The sequence below is a fragment of the Symsagittifera roscoffensis genome, chromosome 5 (assembly GCF_963678635.1).
Source record: "Symsagittifera roscoffensis chromosome 5, txSymRosc1.1, whole genome shotgun sequence".
NCBI classification, from domain to species: Eukaryota; Metazoa; Xenacoelomorpha; order Acoela; family Convolutidae; genus Symsagittifera; species Symsagittifera roscoffensis.
Window position 1 is genome coordinate 62,214,035 of NC_087066.1, and position 11,582 is coordinate 62,225,616.

The 11,582-nt window shown below is 34.6% G+C and overlaps 1 protein-coding gene across 1 annotated transcript; it reads left to right on the forward strand.

Moving 5' to 3' along the window:
* The first annotated feature begins 1,086 nt into the window (after positions 1–1,086).
* Positions 1,087–11,172, forward strand: LOC134846818 (ATP-binding cassette sub-family A member 7-like). Its single transcript, XM_063864214.1, has 5 exons — positions 1,087–1,245; positions 1,570–1,948; positions 5,191–5,336; positions 7,226–7,326; positions 10,833–11,172. The coding sequence occupies exons 1-5, from the start codon at positions 1,180–1,182 to the stop codon at positions 11,170–11,172; spliced, it is 1,032 nt and encodes a 343-aa protein (XP_063720284.1). The 5' UTR covers positions 1,087–1,179.
* The last annotated feature ends 410 nt before the right edge of the window (positions 11,173–11,582 follow it).

Genomic DNA, 11,582 nt, shown 5'->3' on the forward strand with positions numbered 1-11,582 from the left:
TACGAGCTGCCGGGAAGTGATAGTACAGGTCGTAGGGGTTTAATGTTAGTCAGTTTTAATAACAAGAACAAGTTTTTACTCTAGACTGTAAGTTCTCGTGAACCATTGGGACACTCTAGCTGTCCACCTTTCCACCGAAGGTTCACTCTGGTCCAGTTAATAATAGTACTCCAGTCACAACAATCCAGTTCGTGGGAATGCGCTCGTCTCTGTTTCAGATGGGACAGCTCTACTCTCGATTATTATTGCTACTGAAATTGCGAATAGCAATTTCCCACTGATTTTTCTAGCAACTTTCCCGCGATTGTCACTCGATCGTTCTGACTTCTCTTTTCTGATTTTCAGTTATCGCGAGAAAATCGTGCATGACAGGTTCCATTCGAAATTTTGAAAAATTAAATTTCACTCCAAAATCAAGTGTTTTTTGCTTCTCTCAAGGTCAAACTTCCGAATATGACTGACTGGCACAATACTTTGTATAAGGGGGTGCAGATCGCTACGCAAAGTTCAATTTATCGACAACTCCATAAGCGCTATTGTAGAGGAAGGACGGCTAAGATAAATGAAAATTATGACGATGCATTTAATGCTGATTTATGACTTCATTGCTGATATATATGCATTTTTATATCGCTGGTATGGCCCTATCCAGCTTGTGCACTTACCGTAACTAAATGGAAGGGCCCCTTTTGTAATTTAGTTTTTTAACTAGGGGTGTGTTGTCGTCCGCAATCGTTGTGATAGTGGTGTTTTCTTGAAACTCTATTGGGATACTTATGTCATTGCATGCGGAATTATGCAAGAACGGTGCGCCGATAGTTCCTTGGGGCACTCCTTGGTTGGTACATGGCTGGGTCGATTTGTCATTGTTGAGTGTAGTGTAGTGGGCTCTTTTTTGATGAAATCCACGTACCAGTTTGTTATATAGGGGTTCAAATTAGATTGCAGAGCGCACAGACCGCACAGAATTTAGAGCGCACAGACCGCTCTGCTGTGTCGCAGAGCGCACAGAACTTAAAATAATATCAGAGCTTCTATTAAACAAATTCTCCTCTTCTGTTATCGTTTGTCTTCATTTTCAGATCAGTGAAGTAGCTGGTGTATACAAATGGTTGTCTTCGCCAATTCTCCGACCTAGCTAAAGCCGTTGGCTTTTTTGTTGTCTATGGGGATGTAAAAATGGGATTTTTTCACCAATTGAAGTTGCTGCTATGGAAAAATTACACTGTGAAAAGGCGCCACCCAGTAAGAAATGTTATTATAGCTTAAATTGTGGGAGCTGTTGCTTATTAGAGGATATACTGGGCTGAATATGTAATATATAAGAAATTAAATCATCAGGAAATGGTGTGTGGAACAGCATTTTTATAATAGAACAAGATCAGATGTTGTTTTTCGCTATTTTTTTCTGTGAATCAAAGCAAACTTCGTGAACTCCGGAAATCATTTGATTATCCGATGAATACCTTTTGAACCTCTCTTCTCTGAAGTCTTTATGTCTCCTCAATCAAAATAAAACCCCTTTTGCGCCGTAAAATTTTCTATTTTAATTATTTACATCATTTACAGCTCGTTTTGTTGGCCGAACTGACTATACCTCTTGTCATCTTCTTCGTTTTGGTTGGGATCAGACTGAGAGAGGAGCCGAGGCACTACAGGTCATTAAACACATACAAGCAGCCTCTCCCATCGGCCGGTCTGCTACCGTTTCTAAACAAATTCTGCCCAGGCGGAGAGACAAACAGAGTCTCAATGTTTGCCGATCTAATAGGTGTCCTGTCATCATTGCATGCCAATAATTCACTTTTGGTAGAACAGAGTTCTCAAGAGAAGTCAGAATTGGACGGACAAAAGGAGACCTCGATCAATGGTTCGAGCGTTGGAAGAGAAAAAGATGCATTTCTCTGGGTACAGGATCCAGTCGGCGACCTGGAGCTGTTTAATTCAAGTATGTTACCCTGTTATTACACTGGCGTAATGTAATAGTACGACTATTCTTTTTTCAAGCTAAGTCGCAAATATTGGTGCCACTTTTGGGGCACCTTTACAGCTTGATAGCATTTGCTTTCAAATCCGATTGGTAATAAGTTAACTCAATTGATGCATTTTTTATTCATCCAATGAACTGAAAAAATCTTATTTCTTGCGAAAATGTTAAAACAATACAAACTCGATTGCAGAATTTTCCCGACTCAATATATCTCGCAATATTTTTGGAATGCATAATTTGGCTTTCTGCTTCCAATTTATTACATGCGAAGGAGGTATGGATGCCTTTAGTTTGTTATATCTATTATATATTTAAATGCGGGCTTGACTATCTCGGCATTTTTAAAGTTTTTTCAACGTATTATTTTGTAGTTTTCGAGATATGACGTTTTTTGTGATTTTTTTTCAAAAGTTTTCAAAATTTGAAAGTGCCAACCCAATATTTGGCGGCTATAGAGTACTCTCAGGGGTTTTAAATCTTCCCACAAATGTGACTGCTCAAATCCTTGTAGTTTTCGAGATATGAATTTTTGTGTGATTTTTTAAAAAAAAATTCAGAAATGTTAGTTTATTTTTTTCAGAATTTGAAAGTCTCGACCTTGTAGTTGGCGGGTATAGAGTACTCTCAGGGATTGCGAATCTTGCTTCCAATTATGACTGCTCAAATCCTTGTAATTTTCGAGATATGACGTTTTGTGTGATTTTTTAAAAAAAGTTTCAGAAATTTTAGATTAATTTTTTTTTTTCAGAATTTGAAAGTCTCGACCCTGTAGTTGGCGGGTATAGAGTACTCTCAGGGGTGGTGAATCTTACCTCCAAATATGACTGCTCAAACCCTTGTAGTTTTCGAGATATGAAGTTTTGTGTGATTTTTTAAAAAAATTTCAGAAATTATAGTTTTTTTTTTCTTCAGAATTTGAAATTCTCAACTTTGTAATTGGGTACTGTAAGGGTACTCTCAGGAAATTCATGTTGCAAGTTTTGCGTGCAAATGCGACTGCTCAAATGCTTTTAGTTTCTGAGATGTGACGTTTGTAATGTTTTTTTTTAATGTTCAAAGAAATTAGATATAAAAAATTTGAACTTTCCATCGCTATAGTGAGGCTTTGTCAGGTTAATCCTAGGGTTTGCGAGTTTTTGCTTCAAATATAACTGCCTAAATCCACGTAGTTTTTGAGATATGACGTTTTTTATAATTTTTTCAATAAAATTTTTAGAAAACCTAAATTTGATTTTTTTTTTCTTCAAAATTTGGAATTTCTAACCCTGAAGTTGGGGGGTTTTAGAGTACTCTCAGCGGTTGCGAATCTTGCCTTCAAATATGAGTGCTCTTTTTTTGCGATGGCACTTTTCTTGGATTTGAAGTTCACAACCCTTGCGTCCAAATGCGACTGCTCAATTACTTTTAGTTCCCGAAAAAATGACGTCAGAAATTGACATTTTTGTCATTTTAAAAAATTTCAACGAACTTAGATATGAAAAAAATGGCAAAATTGTATGGTTTTTTCAAAATTTGAATTAAAATAAACTTGAATAACAAAAGAGTACTCTATTGATATTACCATCCCTGTAATCGGGTGCTGTCAGAGTACACTCAAAGGATGCAAATATTTTCCAATATATGCGGTTTTTTTGAATTGTCATAAATTCGAAGCACTGGAAGTGCGCTACGCTAGTTCCAATTTTTTACTTGCAAATTTGTGTCTATTTGTATTTGGTGCCAGTTTAGCTGCATCGCATTGGCAAATTATTCGCATGTGTAGCTGCTTTATTTGTGGCTATTGTTAGTAAATTGTCAATGACTGGTTTCGCAGATGCTAGGGCAAGAGACACTAAATCTCCTGGTCGTAGGATTGATTTCGCGCAGCAAACGTTTGTTTTCAAGGCATATTTTGAGCTTTTTTTATTTCACTTTTTAGAGTTACTTTTTTCTCGCTTGTGTTTGCAAAGCACAGCTTCGCCTTAGTTTTTTACTTAATATGTAAGTAAAAATGACATGTCTTAGCGTAGGGACAACACCAATTAAGATGTAAGCTCTAAATTTTTGGTTAAAGTGCTAACGCGACCACTCGGTTTTGAAAAATTATCTCCGAGAAATCTGCCTGATGTTGCAGAAAAGTCCAACAAGTTCTGCTCAATTTGAATTAATTGAGAGTCAACGAATCAAATTGTTGTCAAATGTTAAATTCATAGGTTTTGTTTTACCTGTTTATACTAGCGATCACCTTAGTGTGTTATTACAAACCTTCTTTTTTTTTCTAACCTAACTCGCAAGTAAAAGTTTTCATTAAAAGCGTTCACTTATTTGGAAATATAACTGTAGAATTTGAAATTGACTATCATCTGTTCTCTGCTTAATTCGTGGCTATTGTTTCGATCTTATTAAGCTTCCGTGGCCGAGTCTTTGAGACTATTAATCTCTAGGTCGCAGGTTCGAATCTCAAACATAGCAGAATTTTTGCTAATGCGAGGCTTTTTTCTACCTTTTCTTATTGCACTTTATAGGGCTGCTTTTTGTCCTGCTCTCGCTAGTGTTTTAGACTCGCAAGTGTAGTATTATTTGGTCAGTCAACTTTTGCAAAACCTTATTCTTTGTAAAACCAAATTGTATAAAATGTTCTGTTTTTTGACCGAGTGAGGTGGCCTAGAACTATGGTGTAGGGTGTTTTTCGGTTAATTTGACTATCTCACCTCAAAGAAATTTCGTTTGGTGAGAAATGCCAAGTTAAGATTAAAACCCTTTATGTCGTAATTCTGATCCCAAAGAGAAATTTTAAAAAATGAGAATTGAGATAAACTATTTTTTTTTGGATTAAAGCCCTTTGTGTCGTAATTCTGATTCCAAAGAGAAATTATAAAAAAAAAGAATCGAGAAAAACTAGTTTTTTTGGTAGTCACACTTAGCGAAGTGGATAATTTAGTTTTCAACGATGAAATATTACATTAAATTAGCTAATTATTATGTTTGAAAATATTAATTAATTTTTTTATTTGTTGTTCACAGAAAGTGGTCATGATGAAGGCAGTGTATCAGAATCCAGAATTGTGATAGTAACCTTTTTCATTGTATTCCAGCGTTTACCTGATGCTCAGAAAGTTGTTGTTCTTTATTTTCTGTTACTAGTTTATATCTGTCAATAACGTCGGTTATTAATTGCTATATTAGTTCTATCGTTTTGATAGCTATCTTGAATGTTTTAGATGAATTGTGGAGTACAAATCTGACGTTCGGGGATGTTCTTCTCGAGCACAGAATGGATTCCTTCAGAAACTTCACAAAATCACACTTTGGGAATTCGACAGACATTGCTCAGACGGTCCTTTCACAGAATTTTACATTCAAAACTGTAAGATTTCGATTGTTACACTTGCGAGAGCAAGTTTCTTGTAATCGGGAAGTCTTTTTTTTGCGCAAGCATTTTTTCATTTACGTCTGTTAAAAGTTGAACTTGCTTCATTACTGAAACTTTACAACTTCCAGGCTCCGTATCACTTGGTCTAGAGGTAACGCGGTTGCCTTTGCACCCAAAGGTCAGGGTTTGAGTCCCGGTCGGTGCTTGTTTTCCACAGAATGACTTAATTGAAAATTTCTGCCGGAAAAAACTGAATTGTCGGACTTTCTTAAATATGGATATTTTTTGTCGGTTTAATTTTCAAAGCATAGTTTTTTTCGATTAACATAGTTTTGAATATAATTGACAGTCGTCCTGTTATTCAATTTACTATTTCTGATTGCGAATATTTTTTCTAATTCCTGCTTGTTAACAACAGGTAGTATTACACTTGCGATTAGCTTAGTGTATTATTACGAACCTTCTTTTTTTCTAACCTAACTCGCAAACAAAAGTGTGCTTTTAATTGAAAATTTCACTGCACTGTAGCTTCTGGGAATTGCATAGCATCGGTTCTCTGCTTTATATGTGGCTAGTGTTTGGTGCATATGAAGCTTCTGTTTCTGAGTGGTTCGTGTGTGAGACTCTTAATCTCTAGAACGTAGGTTCGAATATCAGACGTGACCAATTTTTGTTGACTATTTCGAGGCTTATTTATAATTTTTCTTATTGTACTTTAAAGAGCTGCTTTTTGTTGTGTTCTCGCTAGTGTTTGCGGAGCGAAGCTTCGCCTCTGCGTGAAAATGCATGGGATTGGGTTTTTGTATTTTTATTGTTCTCAAAAACTAACTTACCGATTTTCAAAAAAGCTGTACCAATGGGAATTACGCCTACTACCCGGAGTGGCTGCATAAATACCTAGCCGCTTTTTACCTTAAAATACTTTCTACAGCCTTTGAAAAAGCGTGTGGGTGCAATTTTTGACCCATATTTATGGATTTTTTTTCCAATTTCTCAAAAACGACCCTCCAGGAGGTTTTAATTTCAGTCCAAAGCACTGGTTGTGGGGAAATCCCCTTAAATAAGCAGTTTAGCCCAAACTTTTCTCTACAAATGACCCTCGGAAAATTCAGTCTTTTGATTTATTGACAGTTTTTGGAACTTTTTGACTTTTCTCAAAAACTGCCGTCCCAAATCTGATATTTGGAGTTAAATTGATATAATGGTATGTAGGAAGCTCCGTTGTATGAGCGGTTCCGCACAATTTTTTTTTCTAAAAATTGACGCTCTCGAAAAAACAAATTATGAGATAATTTGACCGTTTTTGTAATTTTGACTTATCTCTAAAACTTCCATTCAAAATCTGAGGTTTTCGGTTCAATCAAAAGAAAGCGTTGTGCGAAGCTATCTATCTGTGTAAGTGCTCACGTCTAAATTATCTAATAAAAATTTTTTTTTGACTTTTCGAAAACAACTCAATCAGATATCTAGGGTTTACTCGAGGCAACAGGTTGTGGGAAGCCTCCGTGCATAAGATGCTACGCCCTAAATTTTGATCAAAAAAGTTATGTCTCTGGAAACTTACAAAATAAATAGAGCATTAATTAGATTTATGGTGAAGCCCAATTTTTAAATTTGTGAAATTATCTATCACATGCCGCAACAAAATCAAAATCTATCAAACAGGTGCCTCCAGCTTTAGCTGGGCCTCTAGTTTGACTTCTGCTAGAAACGTAATCTGGGTTTGAAATTGGAAGATCTGTTTGTATAATACTCAGATCAAAAATGAGTGTGGGGTGGAAAGTAAAAGGCGAAATTTTTGTTGAGATTGACAAAAATTAATATGCACAGAAAAATGAATAGGGTTAGTTCGCGATCATATACGTGATTTTCCTCTTTTTTAGCTGTATGATATGTACAGAGCACCAGATGCAATTGACGGAAGATCCAAGAGTGACGTTGGATTTGGGGCTATTTTGGCAGCTAAATTTATCCCTCAACTCGTGTAAGTATCCTTGTTATCAGTGTTTGAAGGTTAATGAACGAAGTGCGTTTTCACTTACTGTTCCGACCGTTGAAAATGGGGAGAAACTTTGTAGTCGGATGTGTTTTTGTTTCTTTTTTCACGCAAAATTAGGAACCACGAATAATCATCGGAATAGGTCGAGTAATTTATCATATTAAAGCTCTTTCAATCGTAATTCGAACAATATTCCGAAAAGTTGTTCCAGTGTCGAGAAAAACTGGGTAAAAAATTTTGAGATTTAGCCTAATTTCGAGCTAGTAACGCGATTTAGTAATGTTCGTTATGTAAAAATTGATGGAAATTGAACAATTAAACTTCAAAAAAAAACTTGATTTTACTAAAAGTAAAACTTGTTGTGGAAGTTTTTTTTAGCACTTTAACATCGTGCAAGTTAAAAAGCAAAAATGGAAAAAAAACTCTTTCTTGGAATTGTTTTATGATTTTGGTCAGAACATTCTGTGCTATATGCACAGCAAACTTTTTTGGTAAGGCTTGAAATTTGTTCACCCTCAAATTTTAGTCTTAGCGTCTGAAACTTTAGTTTTTCAAATTTTTTTGCGCTTGAAGTTTTGAAGACTCGTAGTGATGATTGCTTTTTTTTGAGGAAAAATCTTAAAATTTGTTCACTCTCAAGTTGTCTTTTTTTCGCGGTTTGATTTTTGTTTTCCTTTAAAGTTTAGTTCGTTTCCTTTGTTAAAAGGAAGGCAAACTTCACTATCGAACATCAAAGGTGTATGTAAAGGTCACGAAAAACGTGATTGATATCTAACTTTGAAAGTGAATTGGTTTTTCAGCTTTTCCAGCGGGCATAAAAATCTTTACCCATTGATTCAGTTTTCTTAAACTGAGTTATTTGCATCAATAAAGCGTCAATCAAAAGTTGTTCTTAATATTCAAAGGTTTTTCTGGCCATATATTTTTTATTTTGAATATTGAAAGTTAAAGTTTAAAAAAAAACAAGAAATTCCCTACGTTAACAGTTTCCCTGCGTCAATTGATTTTCCAACTGACTGTTGCATAAGTTTTTTTGTTGCAGTTTTTGACAATTTTATTGCTTGTATTTTCTTTCAGAACAAAAACAATTATTGGTTTCTCTTAAACTGATTTGATTCATTCATATACAGCAATTCGTTAGATAATAAAAGGTTATTCAGTTTTGTTGTAATTGGATTGAATTTTTTAACCTAAAATTGTAGAAACTCGCATGATTTTTAATGAGTGGCCTGAAAATTACGTTTTGATTAGCTATTTTTCTCCGTTTTTTTGTTCTCGAGTTGTTATTATAATTTTCAAAAAGGCTTAAAACTTGTTTACCCTCAAAATAAGAGTCGATGAAGGTAGTTCAGACTCTTACAAAGGTCTTGATGACTTTTTCAGGAAAAGTTTTAAAAAAATTTCTGGCTCAAATTAACTTTTTAGCGGTTCAAGTTTTGATTTTTTCTAAGTTTACATTTTTTCTTTTGTTAAAAGATAGGCAAATTCTCTATCGAACAGCAAAAATGTAAAGCTCGCGAAATGCATGAGCGGCTTTTAAATTTGCAAATTGAATTTAATCAGGTTTCCCTGTGAAATAAAAGTTATACTGATTGATCCAGTTTTCCCTAATTGGGTTAATTTTAACAAAGCACAACTGATAAATTTTATGAAATTCAAAGAACTTTACGGGCATATTTTTCTTTGAAGTACGAAAGTTGAAGTGTTTTCAAAAGAAAAATCAGTTTTTTACTGTTTCCTTACATGCAATGTTCTTTTCCAACTGTCAGTTGGCTATGTTTACACTACGTAAGCCTAGTGTTTTGTTACGAACCTTCTTTTTTCTAACCTAACTCGCAAATGAAAGTGTTCACTTATTTACAAATTGCACTGTAGCATTGGAAATAGCATAGCATATATTCTCTGCTTAATTTGTGACTAGTGGTTGACTAGTTTGGGAATGAGACGCTTAATCTCTTGGTCGCAGGTTCGAATCTCAGACGTAGAGGAAAATTTTGCTAGTTCGAGGCTTATTTCTACTTTTCTTATTTCACTTCATAGAGCTGCTTTTTCTCTTGTTCTCACTAGTGTTTGCGGAGCAAAGCTTCGCCTCCGTGTTAAAAGGAAGGTAAACTCCACCTATCAAACAATAAAGTGCAAAGATAACGAAAAACGTGATCAACTTCTAATTTCGAAAGTGTTTTTTTTTTTCAAATTTCTCAGCGGATTGAAAAGTTAAGGCATTTATCCAGTTTTCAAGAGTAATGAACGTGGTGAGTACTCTTATATAGGTCTTGGTGATTTTTTTCTTAGAAAAAGTCTTAAAATTTGTTCACGCTCAATTTTGATTTTTCGCGGTTTGAATTGCGGTTTCTTTTTAAGTTCAGTGCATTTCCATTGTTAAAAGGAAGGCAAATTCCTTTATCGAACAGCAAAAGTGTATAAGTCTCGAAAAACGTGATCGACTTCTAATTTCGAAAGTGGAAATTAAATATCAGATTTCCCAGCGAAGTAAAAGTTTTACTTATTGATCTATTTTTCTCAAATTGGGGTAATTTTAACAAAAAAGTGAAAATTATAAATTGTTCTAAAAATTCAAAGAGCTTTAAACCCATCTATTTTTTTCGAAGTTCAAAAATGAAGTTTTTTGAAAAAACGAGTCAGTTTTTTTCAGTTTCCTTGCGTTCATTACACTTCCAAATTTCAGTTGGCTACCTTCTTAAATTGATATAATTTTATCAAAACTGTCAATCGAAATTTTTTCATCGCCTTATGAAAAAGGCCATAATTTTTTTACTATTCAAAAGTTATGTGGAAGTTTTTTCAAAAGTTGAAGTGGTTATTTTTTCATTGATGCTTTTCCAATTGTGTCGGCTATGTTTTTTTTTGTATTCCAATGAATTTTTAGAGCTCTCATTTTTGCCGATTTCGTTGAATTGTAATTGCAGCTTCACTTGTGTAATCTTAATGCTCATATTCTTTGCAAATAAATGTCCATTTCTGAAATAAATATCTTCTGGATTTGCCTTTTGGTCTAAATTTTGAAAAAATATTTCTTAATTGTCCCCGTCACTTTTTGGTACTATCCCGTTGTTGTCTAATTGACTTAAACTTTTTAAAATTAGATATTACCAAATTTTGAGTATGAATGAGGTTAATTAAGTTACTTTTTCTTCAAAAAGGTGAGGTTTTTTTTCAACTTGGTGAAAGCACTTACTGATACAGGTTGTGATTTTTTTTTGGAAAAATCTTAAAATTTGATTTAGGTAAAATTGTTTTGCAGCTTGATTTTTGATTTCTTCAATTCAACTCAGTTGGGCTAGTTTAGTAAAAACAGTGTTGATCATATAATGTTCTTTAAATTTCTAGAACTTCAACGTGATGCATTTGTTTTCTTCCAACGTTTCATTCTAAAACAACCTTTTTCCTCGAATATGAGTTAAAGACTAAGCAAGTCTATATTTCTCGGAGGAAGTAATTGCCAGTTCGGAATAGATCTGATTTGTGTTTAGGAAAATGGGAATCGGAGAAGGCTCCATTTCTTCTGCTTCCGAAGTCTCTCAAACTTTCGATGAGCTGGCTGAAATTCTGTCGTTTACTTTCGCTGAACGGGCAAAACCAGTGGACGATCGGAACCAATGGAAGATGAAATTCATTACATCGCAATTATGCCCCGTGATCCTTTCGTCTTTCTGGGCGTCTTTAAAGTCAGTCTCTGCTGATCAGTACAAGACGTTGATGGAGAAACTGCTTTGTGAAGATGACCGACAAGCCGAGAGTGATTTAGCGCTCATAATTCTCTCCAGCATAAATGCGACAAAGGAAAGCAGCTCAGTTTTAAGGAGCGAATAGTTCTCATTTTGCAGCGTTTTTGAATAAGCCTAAATCTGAACGAAATTATTTTTTTTTCAAATTAGTGTCGTTTGTTCTGTGGTGTAGTAAAAGTTAGTAATTGGAAATTAGGCATATTCAACACGCATAGTTGAAAATGCCAATGGGAAAACAGTTTTTGCACAAAAAGCCTTAAAAAAAAGTAGTACATTTTTTGCAGAATTTTTGAAAAGTTTGATTCCCAAAATGGCGCCAAAACCCCAAAAACTAACCTTGCTCCAGTAAAGTTAAATTTTCACGGATTTAATCAAGCTGAAATGACCTTATTAGCTGGAATTCAGACCAAAAATCAAAAATTTCAAACCAGTTTTTCTCGACACTGGGAATTTTTAAGTGTGATTCGAATCACTACTAAAAGGGCTTTAATATGA

What these genes read in the sequence shown, in the direction of transcription:
- LOC134846818 (XM_063864214.1), top strand. Translation starts at nt 1,180, where the DNA reads ATGGGATTTTTTCACCAATTGAAGTTGCTGCTATGGAAAAATTACACT. An exon ending in AGAATTTTACATTCAAAACT is followed by an intron (nt 5,337 to 7,225) that starts GTAAGATTTCGA and finishes CCTCTTTTTTAG; the next exon opens with CTGTATGATATGTACAGAGC. An exon ending in AAATTTATCCCTCAACTCGT is followed by an intron (nt 7,327 to 10,832) that starts GTAAGTATCCTT and finishes ATTTGTGTTTAG; the next exon opens with GAAAATGGGAATCGGAGAAG.